The 15,434-nt window shown below is 50.7% G+C and overlaps 1 protein-coding gene across 1 annotated transcript; it reads left to right on the top strand.

Annotated features, from left to right (window-relative positions):
• The first annotated feature begins 11,751 nt into the window (after nucleotides 1-11,751).
• On the top strand, nucleotides 11,752-13,889 carry SOX3 (SRY-box transcription factor 3). The gene has a single exon (XM_017499938.2). The coding sequence runs from the start codon at nucleotides 12,027-12,029 to the stop codon at nucleotides 13,137-13,139; it is 1,113 nt and encodes a 370-aa protein (XP_017355427.1). The 5' UTR covers nucleotides 11,752-12,026; the 3' UTR covers nucleotides 13,140-13,889.
• The last annotated feature ends 1,545 nt before the right edge of the window (nucleotides 13,890-15,434 follow it).

The following is a 15,434-nucleotide window of genomic DNA, read 5'->3' as shown; positions in this document are numbered from 1 at the left end:
CCTACTTCTGAGGCCTCCGAGAATATATAAAAACTACAAATTTGAACAAGACTTTATTTCTATTGATCTCCGAAAGTAAAAAAATTAAACCTTATATTTTAAGCAAAAAACAAAGCATTTAAAACCTGTATGACACTAATTAATTGTACATTTTTAACAGCAGGCATGTGTCTGTTATAAAAGGTATTTTATGTTATCTCAGAATTAAACACAAGAGGCCTCTCTGTCACAAATGAAAACCCCCATCATGTCAGTGAGTGCTCTCCAGAGAGCTTTGACAGAAACAATCTCAAGTGACTCTGTCGAATGTGGGAGACTGCAATGCAGAATTGGAACCATGGAGTAATTAGTTTTGCTTTTTTTTTCTTCCATTCAAAGGCGACTTCCTTAAATACCATGATTCATTCCATAAACATCTGTGCATAGCCCTGTAAGGGGTATAAGGAAAAGTGAGACATGGTTCCCTCTTCTCCACACTGGAGGAATGTTCAATCCTGTTTGAGATATAAGAAAGCCTAGTTGAAAAACAAGACAACAATGCTTAGTTAAGCTGGCTCTGTATGAAGCAGAGTACCAGGTCCTTTCAGCTGTATCATCTTGCTGAATCCTCATCCTAACTCAGTGAAGAAGGCCTGACTACACAACTCTATCCGATGAGAAAACTGAGGTTCAGGAAGATTAGTAAACTTGCCCAAATCATACAGATGGTACATGCTCAAATTCAAGTTCAAATTCAGGTTTACCAGAGCAATCCCATTGCATTTGCTTTTCCTACCACACTACACTACTCTGAAGTGACAAATCATAATCAATGGTAAGCAATTTGGTATTAAGGGGAGAGAGCTGAACTAAGATCTGAATCTTGACCCTTAGAGATTTAATGGAAGCTACTAAATTCCAGTCTAGAGGAGGGCTGTGGCTAATGTGGGGGAAGACAGGCACCTAGGACACAAAATTTAAGGAGAAACACTCCCAGGGTCATGCAAAGCTCCAGTTGGCTGGGCGTGTTGGCTCATGCCTGTAAACCCAGCACTTTGAGAGGCCAAGGCAGGAGGATCACTTGAGGCCAGGAGTTAAAGACCAGCCTAGGCAACATAGCAAGACTATATCTACAAAAAAAATTAAGCTGTTGGGCATGGTGCCATGGGCCTGCAGTGAGCTGTGATCATGTCACAGCAGCCTGGATGAAAGAGTGAAATCCTGTGTCTACCATAAATAAATAAATAAATAAATAAAAATCATCCTAATCAAAACCCAAGCAAATAACTGGCCTGGTCTCTGACAGCTAGAAAATCAAGGAGTTTCTTGACACTTTCCATCCCTAAGTTCTGTTCTCTTCCAACAGTTAAAGCACAGAAATCTTTACTACATTAATAAGAAGATAATTTATTTAATCCAGGGTTGCATTTGTATAACTTTAAGAGAAAGTACTTCCCTAAATTTTGTGCCCTAAGTGCCCTGCTTATCACAGCCCTGGTCTGAAAATTCACTCTCTTCTTCCTACAATCTTAGAATTTTAGGGCTGAGTTTGAGAGTAAAAGCATTGTCAGCCAATGGTAATGGTGGTGATGATTGATGATGATGATGATGAATGGCATTATTTGAGTGCTTACTCACTTCAGATATCGGCACATGCATCACCTTCCAAAGAGGCATTTCCTGAACTTTCTATTTAAAACATCAACTCCCATCACTCTCTAGACCCATATGCTGCTTTGCCTTCCTAGCACTTATTACTTCCAGACACTCACTAATTCTCTTTATTCATTTGTTTATGTTTATTGTTTCTGTCTTCCCCTAGAATGTAAGTGCGATGGGTATAAGGACTTTGTTTAGTTCATTGTTGTACTCTCGAAGTCTTGAACAATATCTGGTCTATAGTAGATCTTCAATAAAAATGTGTCGATTAATAAATGACCTTGCTTAGTCACCTCCATGTGACCCTTGAGCCTGTGCTCTTATTCACCAAAATCTAACAAAGATCGACTGGCATAATTCAAGGCTTCTGTACAACTGTACAAGGATAATGCCCTGGTGGGTTTCCTCTCAAGCAGTAGGACCCGTTCATTTCCTTAATTTTAAAACAAGGAAATACCCAGCCTCTATTTTACATCAGCATCCTTAGAAATAGTTCTGCTACATATGTTGTCCCCTTTTAAAGCTGCAGTTTTGGAACTCTCCCAAACTCCTTCTCGGTTGCCCACAGCATCACATATTGATTCCTTTTTCCAAAAAGAAAACCAAGTGCTATAGTACACAAGATCACACTCCCCAAAATACTCACGTAGCTCTCAGTCTGGACAACTTCCAGGATACTGATAGCAATCACACATTTCTAACCCCTACTACTTAACTTCACCTTGGGAAGGTGGCAGTTTTCCTCTAGCACCTGCAGAATTCTCTCTGAAAGCAGGCACCACCATACGCAATAGACAAGAGAACAGTCTCATCCTTGCATACTGGTTAGATCATGCCATTTATTATAGGAATCCGAGAGTAAGAAGCATCAAGGGACTTGATTGCCAAGGAAAATCCCTTCTTCAGTTGCCAATGAAATCGGATATAGCAATGTCATTCTCTTTGGCAAAATGCTTTTAAGAACTCCATTCTGATATCCATTTGAACAAAACAGCAAAGAAGTTAATGCTCAAAACCAAAAAACAAACATACCAGTTTATTCAATATCAAAAACATGATGAGAAGCCATCAAATGGAAGCATCCATTTTCAACAAGAAATACATGCTGAATACAGGAACACAAGAAGATTTTTGTTTTATTTTGTTTAGACAGTGTTGAGCTGTCACCCAGGCTGGAGTGAGGTGACATGATCATGGCTCACTGCAGCCTTGACCTCCTGGGCTCAAGCAATCCTCCTACTTTAGCTTCCTGAGTAGCTGGGAATACATGCGCATGCCGCCATGCCTGACTAAATTTATTTTTTGTAGAGACAGGGCCTCACCACGTTGCATAGGCTGGTCTTGAATACCTAGCTTCAAGCAATCCTCATACTTCAGTCTCCCAAAGTGCTAGGGTTACAGATGTGAGCCACCATGTCTAGCCTTAAGAAGCATTTTGGTGGCAACTTTTTTGTCATTGTTCTTTAGAAATACATACTTTGAATAGTCATCCCAGTGGTTCTACTCTGTCCATCCTTTCTAAATTGGCGACCTATCTGTTTAACTTTGTTGAAAGGATAAAGGGGAGGCTGAGGCGGGCAGATCACGAGGTTAAGATATCGAGACCATCCTGGCCAATATGGTGAAACTCTGTCTCTACTAAAAATACAAAAAGTAGCCGGGTGTGGTGGCATGTGCCTGTACTCCCAGCTACTCGGGAGGCTGAGGTAGGAGAATCGCTTGAACCTGGGAGGTGGAGGTTGCAGTGAGTCGAGATTGCACCACTGTGTTCCAGCCTGGGTGACAGAGCAAGACTCCTCAANAAAAAAAAAAAAAAAAAAAGCATAAAGGGAGTAACACCTCTCAGGCACCAGTCCATGGTTATTATGTTATTTTATTTAAATGAATTTATAGTTTTGTTAAAATATTCTTTGTTTTGTGAACAAATCAATTGTATTTTTTAAAAAAAATTCTAAGTAATTTTATTAGCACAACCCTAAACAAGAAAATTGCAAACCAACCCTATTGAATTGCACTATTGTTTAGTTAGTTCTTCAAGGGATTGCACAGTGATTTATAAAGATCAGATAGATAAGCATTTTACTTTCAAAGGAAGTAAAGCTTTCCTAGCCTATAACTCTATTTTGATGCTTCTAGAACATATATGTACAGGCTTACTAAGACTTACTGCTATTATAACTAAATTTTTTTTCATATTATTACTTTATGTGTATTGAAAGGTTTTATTTTGTAGCACACCATAAAAACAGAATTTTTTTTTCTTAGAAGCTAGATAATTTCACCAAAATGGTAAAGAATTAATATTTCTAAAATGAAATTATATCTAATGACACCAAATCAATGGGGTTAGCAAATTTCAAAATTCTTATTTTTTAAACACAAAGATGTACAAACCAAATTACAGTCAAAAGGGCATAGCAAAATTATCTAGAGATGGATTGAGCTCTGTGAACAATTAGAAACAAAACTAAAAGCTGCTCATTTATGTCCCTCCTCTGTCATCACTTCGTCTGGGTCTTTCAATGATGGACTGAGAAATATAGGAAAAAAAAACCCCACAAAGCAGGGTTTTCAACATGGTTTTTCTTTTGGAAACAATAAAAACATTAAACTTTATATATATAAGTGTCTGTGTACTGAATGGTAGTCCTTTCATGAAAGTCCAGCTTGGGTTTTGTCTGGGTGGGGAAGTGGGGAGGGAGTATGTGAATACCCCCAGAGTCATTTAAAATATATAGTATTAGCTAATTGATGACAGGACTAAAAACAATAGTAAGAAGGCAGCCTGGCTGTGAGCCAGGAACAAGGCTTTATGGGGAAAGCGAGTTTACATTAGAGGCCCGTTTTTCCCCTTTCCTTATATGAAATGAACAGCTGTAATTGAAAAGCAAGGAGCTCTATGGTTTATAGAAATAGGTGTTGTGAAGAGCCTTGGCCGTCTAATTTTCTTCCTATTGCAGGGCAGGCTTCCATTGTCTGTTTTTTAGAGCTAATTTCTTTTCTGATCAAAAGGCCCACGTCGTTGAAAAGGTAGTAATGACTATTCATTTGGCTGAAGCCTCCATTCTCCAGACTGCAAGCTTTATTTAGAAATGGCTATTTCTTTCTAAAAGGAAAAGCTCATTTATGTCCTCTATAATGTCAATTAAAGTAGAATATATTTTAATTATTTATCCTGAGGAGAAACCTTTTAGGAACTTAATTTAGTATGCCTATGTTATGCAGACACTACAATATGTGAATGTGGAATGATATCTAGACACATGGGTTTTATTTTATTTCACCACTAATGAATAGTTTATTTGCAACTAATTAACAAGTTAAATCGGCACAATTAGTGTCGGATTTCTTTAATAATATAACTCATAAAGGGATAGGCATTGGAACTAGAAAATAAGGTTGGTTGTTGGCTTTGTAAAGAAACCATTCCACAAAAGGGGCAGTTTTTTCCCATTAGAAAGGGTTATTGGGACGTTCTTCCCGTTGCTTTTTCAAATGAAAGCTGAGCTGTGCTGCGGGAGGAAATATGTTCAGAAACAAGAGGAGATGGTGTTAATTACACAAACATCACATTAGCAAAGCCCCAACGTCCTAACTCGGCGATGCTTTTCGGAGAAATGGAATTGGGGTGACGGCGGCCTAGACACCAGAACGCCAGTACGTCCAGACCTCTCGACAGACCTCGTTTTGTCGCGAAGTCTGGTCGCCAGCCCGCTGGGAAATGGGTCTGCTTGAGGATAGGCATCCTCCATACCTGGCTAGCAGCAAGCGGAACCCTAGCTATTCCTGGGCCGAGTCCTCCGCCCCAGTCTCTGTAGCGAGCAGCGGCCCCAGAGCCTCCTTTTCAGGCCACTCAGACGGTAGCGCCAGGACGCCGGACCGCCAGGGCTCCAGGCACGCGGGCGCTGTCCCGTCCGCCTCTCCGCTAGCTGGACTCTGCGCTGCCGTGGGAAAGCGCGCGCACACAGGGGAATGAGCCTGGCCCCTGCGGGTCGGGACGTAGCGACCCAGCTCACGCCAGGTCCTTGTCCAAGATGTTGCGTTTCTAGCGAGGCCCGATTTCTCCGTAGATCAACTGGGGGGATGGGGCAGCATCAGGCGAAAATTTCTTTCTCTTCTTGAGACTTTCTCAAGCCATTGCCACTATCTGATACTGAATGGTAAAGTGCAAGGTTCTCCGTACCGTACTTGGTGCACAACTCAGCACACAGTAGGTGGATGACAAATATTTAGTGAAATGAAAAAAAAAAAGTGAGGGCTGAGAAGAGAGGAAAAGAGAATATAGAAACTTTCTGCACCAAATTCCACGGCTTTCCACTCTCTTAAAATAAAATGATAAATAAAAACAAATAAAGAAAAATAAATAAAAGAGAGGGGAAAAGGAACTGCTGAGTGCTGCCTTCGAATTTAAAATTTTCGCTGGGCGCGGTGGCTCACGCCTGTAATTCCAGCACTTTAAGAGATCGAGACGGGCGGATCACGAGGTCAGGAGATCGAGACCAATCTGGGTAAGACGGCGAAACCTCGTCTCCACTAAAAACACAAAAATTACCTGGGCGTGGTGGCGTGCGCCTGTGGTCCCAGCTACTCCGGAGGCTGAGGCAGGAGAATCGCTTGAACCCAGGAGGCGGAGGTTGCAGTGAGCCGAGATTGCGCCACTGCAATCCAGCCTGGGTGACCGAGGGAGACATTGTCTCAAAAAAAGAAGAAGAAGAAGAATTTAAAATTTTCTCCAGGGTGCTCTACCCAACCCCCAACCAGGCCATCCTTCGCCCCCTGTGGTTGGGGCGATAGTTTTGCTTGGTCACAGTGGAAGTGCCTGGAGTTCTACTGATTTTCCAGGCACCCTGTCCTGAGAAGCGCTGCTTTGCCTGGTGGACCCGAATGGAATTGTGGAGACGTGGAAAAACTCAAACAGCACTGCATACCGATAACAATTTTAAGATTGCTTTATTGTCCACGGCTTCCTGCAGGTCATCTCGCCTCTGTACAGGTGAGGGCTGTGCCTTTGCAGGCACAGAAGGAAGTGGAAAGGGCAACAGGCCCAGTGGGAGGGCAGGCCTAGCCGTAGGGGGCCGAGTTCCCGGAGGTTGCTCCGCTGGAGTGGGGGTTTGGCAGTCTGCGGCGGTGAGCGCGTGCGGAGAGTTGTGGGGATGGGCAAAGACGGGTGTGGGAGCGGGCGAGAGGCAAAGAGGCTGACAGCGATGGCTCGCAAAGCCCACTGGAAATGGGACCCAGTGCCTGGGCAGAGCCTTCCTTTCTCCGGGAACATGGCAACCTTCGGGTTGTGAGATCAGCAAGGGAAAGCAGAAAGCAAAGGTTGTCAAATTCCTTGTAGTTGCTGCGCACCTAGGGAAATGAGAGCTGGTGATTAACACCTGAATACTCTGTGGGTGGAAGGAAACTGAGCGCCAACGTGTGGGCCGAGTGGACTTCTAGTGTATTTTCCAAGTACAGCTCAGCTAACGAAGTGAATTGAATTCGGAAACTTTTTAAAATGTACCTCCGCACTCTCCCAAAAAAGAGCTACACTAAACTACAGTAGAATACAATTGTACTGCCATCAGGAGACTTTATGGTACCTCGAGGACCTTGTTCTCCCACACCTCGCAGCTCCTGGCAACCTTTCTTTAGAGAGCATCAACTAAATTATTAAAACCTGCACCCACCAGCCTAGGGTCTTCAGCTCTTTCTGTGCGCTGTAAGAAAGAGTACTTCCACTGGAAGCTGGAGATTGTGCTACGGGTTGGCGGAGTGGAGGTGGGGTTCCTACTGAATGCTCCAGGAATTGGAAGGTGCTGTCTCTACCACCCTGTTGAAATAATGGTGACCTTTCCGTCCTTTTTACAAGGGATGGTTCTACAATAGACCTAAGCCTATAATTTTTTGATCAAAACTCTCAATCAGTGGCCTAAAATACACAGTCTTGGCTAGAAGCCAGAGTAAACAGACCAGGGGTTTTCTCAAGGGGAAAAAAATAGGAATGACTGCTTTAAGAAACGCAAACGGCCGGGCGCGGTGGCTCAAGCCTGTAATCCCAGCACTTTGGGAGGCCGAGGCAGGTGGATCACAAGGTCAAGAGATCGAGACCATCCTGGTCAACATGGTGAAACCCCGTCTTTACTAAAGCTACAAAAAATTAGCTGGGCATGGTGGTGCGTGCCTGTAATCCCAGCTACTCAGGAGGCTGAGGCAGGAGAATTGCCTGAACCCAGGAGGCGGAGGTTGCGGTGAGCCGAGATCTCGCCATTGCACTCCAGCCTGGGTAACAAGAGTGAAACTCCGTCTCAAAAAAAAAAGAAACGCAAACTGTTGCGGGTTTGTTTTTGGTTTTGTCTGTCGAAAATCAAAGTGTCTCCGAAAGTCCCCAGGATAAGTTGTTCTCACTTCCTAAAAGCCAGACCCCGAGCTGGGCTTGGCTACACTTGAGAAACTTCAAAGGCGAACCCTAGGCTACGGGCCGGAGGGCAACCTTTGTTGACTCACCGCCCACCAACCCCCCGCCCCACTATCCGTCCCACAAACACACAGATACACAGCCGCCCCAAACCACCCAGCACGCAGAGGGCACCTCTTCTAATAAGTTGGGTTCTAATCATGCCAGGGACCCTGATAAAAGTCCCCTACGAGCAGTTACTGAAGAGGAATCAATGCAGGTACCTCCGCAAGAGTCGTGGGAGAGCTCCTTTCCTGATCTTTCTAACAGTAGCTCTAAGGCACAACTGTTGAGTGTACTTTGCAGCTATAAGGCACTTGGGATACGTGAGATCCGCCAAGCCTAGAAACAGGAAGAAGGCAGAGCAAGAGTGCCCTATGTACTAAAAGCCCACTGAGTCAGTCCACGCTAGAGTCTTGTTCCCGGAGTTTTGCCGTAACCCGCCCTCTAATGATGAGCACCACATCTGTTCCGCCGCAAAGCCGCTTGGTCTCTTTCGAAGGTTGAGGCGACCTCCAAGCCCCGGAGGACGAAGCGACAAGAGGCTACGCTGGGTGAAGTTTCCAACCGAAGCCAACAAACGGCGCTATTGTCGCGCCTGGGTTCTGGGAGCCCCAGGGCCGTCTCCAGTCGGAGGGAGCGGGAGCTCTCTAGGGAGGGCGGGGGAATGAGGAGGGGGCCTTGGTCGGGTTCCCAACCCCAGATCCAGAGGTCTGTGAGCCGCCCAAGGATACTTTGAGGCTGGAGAGGGCGAGAGAGCTGCTGAGCGCCCTCTCTTCTCCTGAAGAGGTTGAAGGAGCCGTCCTGGTTCTCGCTGCGTTCCTCTGCTTTCCTCGCTGCGTGCAGGGTGCGCGTCGGAGAGGGGCTCCGCCAGCTCTCTTGTCTTCCCGAAGCCCCAGCCATAACCTCAGCCTCCTGCGCTGCCGCGACACCTCTCCCGACTCTCAGCGAAGGTTGAGCCGCTGGGCTGGTACCTAAGCCTGCAGTGCTGGTGGGCTAAGAACTGATTTCTTTCCAGCCGTCCCCCATCTCCACATTCCCGCAATGGTAACCTTGCTTGTCTATCAAAATGATAGTTTGTATTTAGAAACTGTCCTCAAAAGAGTTTGAAGGAAAATCTGGCGTAGCTCTTACTTGAGGATGTGCAGATCACCCAGAACTACCAGATACGGTGATAGATTTTATGTACCTTTTATCCCCCGAGAGGGGGCTGGCGTCAGCGAGAAGCCGGGAGATTTGGGAGAGTGTGCCTGACCCTGGCAAAAGACTGCTGTAAATCTGGCAGGAGGATGTAAGGCAAAAATGAGCTCACCTAAGCCTCGGGCTAAGTGTGATCAAATGTCAGACAGCTGGGAGCAGTGACTAGTTTCCCTGGTAATCTGCTGCGGGAAGGATGTCAGCCCAGCACTGTATCCCCTGCCTTGGGAAATACGCAGCCCAGGCGCTGTCACCACAACGTTTACTTGGGTCCTAAAACTTGGAAGGAAACCTGACATGTGTCAAGCTACTGGACGCCAGGCAGCGCGTCGGTTGGGTAGTTTCGTAAAACGCGCTTCACTTAGCAACAGCCTCCGGGGCCCAGAAAAGCCCAGAGTGGGCATGCGGGGAAGACGGCAGGAGGGCAGGGATATTGCACAGTGGCTTCTGTAGGAGAGGATGGATGTGCCTAAGAAAATTTGACCTTGTCAGCCACTTCGCCAAGAAAACAGGTGCAGGTAGGGATTGCCTAATAATCATTATGTTTTCTGAGATGTACTTTCCAGCCCACGTTCGCTAAGCGTTGTGCACATTCACTCTCTCTCTCAGGCGCGCGCGCGCGCACACACACACACACACCCTATATCCATACACAGAAAACTTCCAGAGTTTACTTTAATTTAAAACCCTAAATCCGTATACCTATCCAGTGGATCGTAGCCCCTGGCTGCGGAATACTCAGGTCAGGTGGAACACAAACATAAGGGGCAAGCTTCCAGACCCAAAACTTCCTGGAGATGATGCCGGCTGGGAGCCGGGATTCTTTAGCCAGCGGTCCGCCTGGCCGAGAGGGGGCTGGCCTGCTCTGCGTCCCCCACCCCCACCCCCTCCCCCACCCCCACCAACAAACCGAGGAGGCGTACTTTTTAATTCGTGGAGGAGAGAGAGGGGGAAGAGCCCAGGGTGCAGAAGTCCCGGGATCGCCTGGTCTTGCATTAACGCTAAGAAGCTGGAAGCCTGGGTTCCCCCCCCTCGCCCCTCCGCCCACTTAAGATTGTGCTTTCCGTTTAGTTCCCCACCTTTCCACCGGGCTGGGGATGGAGGCGGAGCGAGACCCCACACCTTGTGGACACCTTATTTTAGTTTATGCCAAATCTGCCGGGATGGCTTCTCATTCCCACTCGCTACCTCCGGCTGCTCCGAGAGTTTCAAACGCTGTGCCACTCCCTTGCCCTGGCGGTGGCGATTATCCGGGTTTCCTCTCCCCGCAGCCAGAGTTCCCGCGCCGCTAGTCTTTGGCAGATACCCCCAACAAGCAAGTGAATGTCCCGCTCCGAATCTCAGGAAGTCTCTAAAACAATAAGAGAGATGGACGGAATCCGTTAGCAGAGCCTGCTCCTGGGGGAGGCGGCACGGCTGCGCGCCCAGAGTAGCGCTCAGCGGTCCTGGCAGGTGCGGGGGCAGCGGTGGGGGCCCGGCGGTTCGCCCGGAGGACGGCCTCGGCTCCGCTCCGGCCAACGTCCCCCCTCCAAGAAACTTTTCTTTCACTCTGAGAGGCTCCGTGTTGCCATGAAAACGGATTTTCCAAGGGGCCCGACCCTCCCCCTTAGGGGCATCGGACTGGAAAAACCGAAATGGCCAGAGAGCAGAGACAAAAAGGGGCCGCTAAGCGGGGGCCAGGAGCGAGAGAGCGAGGTCGGTTCACCCCCTACGTCCCACACAGACTCTCCACACCACCGTGTGCGAGCGCCTCCGCTAGGGTCAGGAGACGGGCGAATGACTGCTCGCCCGCCCTCCCGCGAACCCCCAAGAGCCGCACAGCCGAGTGCACCCCGCAGTCCCGAAGCCTATCTCGCATATCCGGGCCCCTGACCCACGCTCAGTGCCGGACGCACTGGCCCTCCTGGAGAAAGGTCTGGGCAACCAGCGGCCAATTCCAGGGAAGGCTTCTTGGAGAAGCAGCTAGGAGCACTTCCGATGCGCCTGGAGTCCCTAAGCCGGCCTGGGTAGCCGGCGGTGCCCTGTGTTCCTAGCGCTGGCAGCAGAAGCGGCCAGAAAACCTCCGTGCAGACAACGGGAAGCTTTGCGGGCTGCCCTGGGGAAGGGGCGCTGGTAGGCCTTGACAGGGTTGCAAAGTTGTTTTCTAAATTCCGCAGGCGCCCCTCTGCCTCCTCCCCACAATCTGCTCGCGTGCCCCCTCCCCCCCACCGTCACCTCCTCAGGTTTCGTTCTTTCAAACTTTTCGAAACCCTAATTGGTGGTCTCAGAGTGGGTCTCGTGGACTCCCGCCTCCTAAGTAACTCTTACCGCTTCACTCGGCCAAAGAGGGGCGTGGGGGTGAACGAAAAGGCTCCCCGAACTTTTTTTTCCAGCCCGGCCGAATGGGGGCTCGGTAATGATTGGCCAGGGCGCATCACTGCGAACCTGTCAATCACGGGGCCTCCGGGTGGCGAGGGGCGGACCAAGCCCCAACCCCGGGGGATCCGAGCAGGTATAAAAGGGGCCCGGCTAGAGGCCAGCCAGACTGTGAAGGCGACCCGCTCGAGACAACGCATCAGGTGCGAAAAGCCCGCGGGTTTCTCCTGTCTTGGCGCGGAGCACCTTGATAAGCCTGCCGTTCCCGCAGGACCCGCTGGCCCACAGGCCCCCAAGCTCCGCTCTGACGGAGACCCAGGGCCTTTTCACCGTGGCCGCTCCAGCCCCGGGAGCGCCTTCTCCTCCCGCCACGCTGGCGCACCTTCTTCCCGCCCCGGCCATGTACAGCCTGCTGGAAACTGAACTCAAGAACCCCGTAGGGACATCCGCACAAGCGGCGGGCACCGGCGGTCCCGCAGCCCCGGGAGGCGCAGGCAAGAGCAGTGCAAACGCAGCTGGCGGCGCGAACGCAGGCGGCGGGAGCAGCGGTGGTGCGAACGGCGGTGGCGGGGGCACAGACCAGGACCGAGTGAAGCGGCCCATGAATGCCTTCATGGTATGGTCCCGCGGGCAGCGGCGCAAAATGGCCCTGGAGAACCCCAAGATGCACAACTCTGAGATCAGCAAGCGCTTGGGCGCCGATTGGAAACTGCTGACCGACGCCGAGAAGCGACCATTCATCGACGAGGCCAAGCGACTTCGCGCCGTGCACATGAAGGAGTATCCGGACTACAAGTACCGGCCGCGCCGCAAGACCAAGACGCTACTCAAGAAAGATAAGTACTCCCTGCCCAGCGGCCTGCTGCCCCCCGGCGCCGCCGCCGCCGCCGCTGCTGCCGCCGCCGCCGCTGCCGCCAGCAGTCCAGTGGGCGTGGGCCAGCGCCTGGACACGTACACGCACGTGAACGGCTGGGCCAACGGCGCGTACTCGCTGGTGCAGGAGCAGCTGGGCTACGCGCAGCCCCCGAGCATGAGCAGCCCGCCGCCGCCGCCCGCGCTGCCCCCGATGCACCGCTACGACATGGCTGGCCTGCAGTACAGCCCCATGATGCCGCCTGGCGCCCAGAGCTACATGAACGTCGCTGCGGCGGCCGCCGCCGCCTCGGGCTACGGGGGCATGGCGCCCTCAGCCACCGCCGCTGCGGCCGCCGCCTACGGGCAGCAGCCCGCCACCGCTGCCGCCGCAGCTGCGGCCGCAGCCGCCATGAGCCTGGGCCCCATGGGCTCGGTAGTGAAGTCTGAGCCCAGCTCGCCGCCGCCCGCCATCGCATCACACTCTCAGCGCGCGTGCCTGGGCGACCTGCGCGACATGATCAGCATGTACCTGCCACCCGGCGGGGACGCGGCCGACGCCGCCTCTCCGCTGCCCGGCGGTCGCCTGCACGGCGTGCACCAGCACTACCAGGGCGCCGGGACTGCAGTCAACGGAACGGTGCCGCTGACCCACATCTGAGCACCGGCCTGCGTTCGTCGACCCTCGTTCCCCACCCTCCTCCACCCTGCCCCGCACCCCCAAGTTGGGAAGCCTTGTTTAGCTTTGCTTGCCTGGGACTGTTGCCTTGTACCGATGATGGGGAGGACTGAAACTTTTGCTGTAGCTGTCGGGTTTTGTACAAAAGCAAAAAGAAGTCAGGAGCAGCGGAAATGGGACTTCTAGAGAGATCTTTTACCCCACGCCGCTACCCCTTCTTTCTCCTTTGTAGGCTGGGAATCGCTGTGATATTTGCAAAGAAAAAACAGCCCCCAACCCCCACTCCTCCTCCTGAGTTCCTGGGTTCTTCTGTTACATTGAAAATGTTGTCTTGTTAGTTTGCAGTTAGCCAAGGAGTGAGTGAATGGGAGAAACAAAGTATCGGGTGAGGCTGGCTGGACAACTGCAACGCCTACGCCCCCAGTCGTGTCGCTTCTGTTTTCTTCGTGGTTTTTGGGGGCGCTGACCGCTCCAAGCGGCGCGGCAGCTAAAGCCAATGTTAATTTATAGCCAGGTGTGCGTGTGTCTCCCGCCTCGCCGCCCCTGGCCGCGGGACAGCTTCTGTCCAGTCATGTTGAGTTGGTGATTTCTGCCGTGATCTGTTTGATATTTTGTCGCGCTAATGTGTTCAGATTTCGTTTGGGTAGTGGGGAAGGGGCTATTTTGTTTCAGGGTTTTCAAGCTTTTACTCTTAATTCCTAAATGAAAGATCAATAAATTTTATAAACAACATGATGGAGTCCTGATAATTTTGCAGCCCTGAAACTTTTTTGCAGGTTGGGGAGGGGACCAACACTCGGATTTACAAGTGAGATCCCATCCTACTGGCGGGGTGGGACCTGGGGAGAAGCAAGCATAATCCGAAATGGTTTCCTTTTAACTACTGTTGATCCACCATACACCAGCTCCCAATATCTCAACTGAAACTCGGAGCACAAAGCGGCTTGTCTTCCCAGGAGCGCCTCCCGAGAGCGGGCACGCAGTAACTAAGGCGCAGAGCCCGCGGCCGTGCACTTGTTGGTCGCGGTGAGCGTCTGCTCCTTCCTAGTGTCTGCTACCACAGCCACGCGAGGTGGGGCTGGGAAGGCGCGGCCGCTGAAACCGACCAAGAACCGGGCACTTTTACCTTTGTGCACTGGGGCGGGAAGACATTTGAGCCGAGCTGAAATATTTACAAAACGAAAACCCTTCGGAAATCTCGATGATCCTATTAAAAATAAATGGTTACAGGGATCCCCAGCAGGAAACAAATACATTTCAACCCTGGTAGCTGAACAGGCGAAGTCAACCTTCAGCGCTGGAAGATTTGGCATTAAAAAGCACTCCTTAGATTTTTCAAAGATCTCAGAAACTCCTCCTAGGCTTTTTGTTTTTAACATGTCAACTCAGTCCACCTATTTGTTTTCCAGAGAAGGCGCCTTTTCATCCGGTGTCTTGAGCCCGCTTTCTACTCCTCTCCCCCCACCCCCACCCCGCCACTTTCCTCCAGTCCCTGACCCTTGGCCATTCCACTGTGCCCCCCGAAGGGCCTTTAGTTTCGCGCCCAGCCACACGGCCCCAGTGTATCTGTTTGGGGCCTAGGAAGAAAACAAATAGAACCAGTGTTTTTTTACCCCCTCCTCAGCTGTTTGAGGTGATTTCCTTAATCCCTTTAATCCTGTTACCTCGCTATCCCAGAATAACTAAACTCAGCCTTTCCAATAAGCTTGGCCTGGTGCACTGTTTTCATCCTCATCCACTACTGACCACAGGTTTCTTTGCTTGAGGTCTGCTGGGACCCTAGGCGACAGAGTCTCCCGTAAATTGGTCCGAATTCCACATTTCCAGCCGGCTTCCTTTGTGCCGGCCAGCCATTCACCTGCGGGCCGGGGCGGGCCTGGGGGGTGTGGAGGGGGCTTTCTGAGGCTTCGGGGGTCGTGCTCGCTTTTTACACATCACTGCGGATCCTGGAGACTAAACCTATCCCGCCTCTCCAAGAAAGGTCGGGTCTCCCTGGGAAGGCAGCGCCAGCCCCCTAAGACATTTCCACTGCCATCCCTCACCCCCGCACTCCATCCCCCACTGTGCAGCATGGGGCGGGAGGGGGCAGGCATTGATTTACTGACCCAGACGCTTTGCCTTCCACCCAGTCCTCCTCCTGGTCCTGCCGCGCGCGTCCAGGCTCAGCCTCGGGCTCGGGCTCAGCCTTAGCCTCGGTATCACTTCCCCTCCTCCCCATCCCAGGGCCACAGACCTCGAACCCCTCCTGGCCGGTTAGTGCTTCAACCCTTGTTGCTG

The sequence above is a fragment of the Cebus imitator genome, unplaced genomic scaffold (genome assembly GCF_001604975.1).
Source record: "Cebus imitator isolate Cc_AM_T3 unplaced genomic scaffold, Cebus_imitator-1.0 Scaffold262, whole genome shotgun sequence".
Taxonomy (NCBI): Eukaryota; Metazoa; Chordata; class Mammalia; order Primates; family Cebidae; genus Cebus; species Cebus imitator.
The sequence above is the reverse complement of the archived record's forward strand: the minus strand, read 5'-3'. Positions and strand labels throughout refer to the sequence as shown.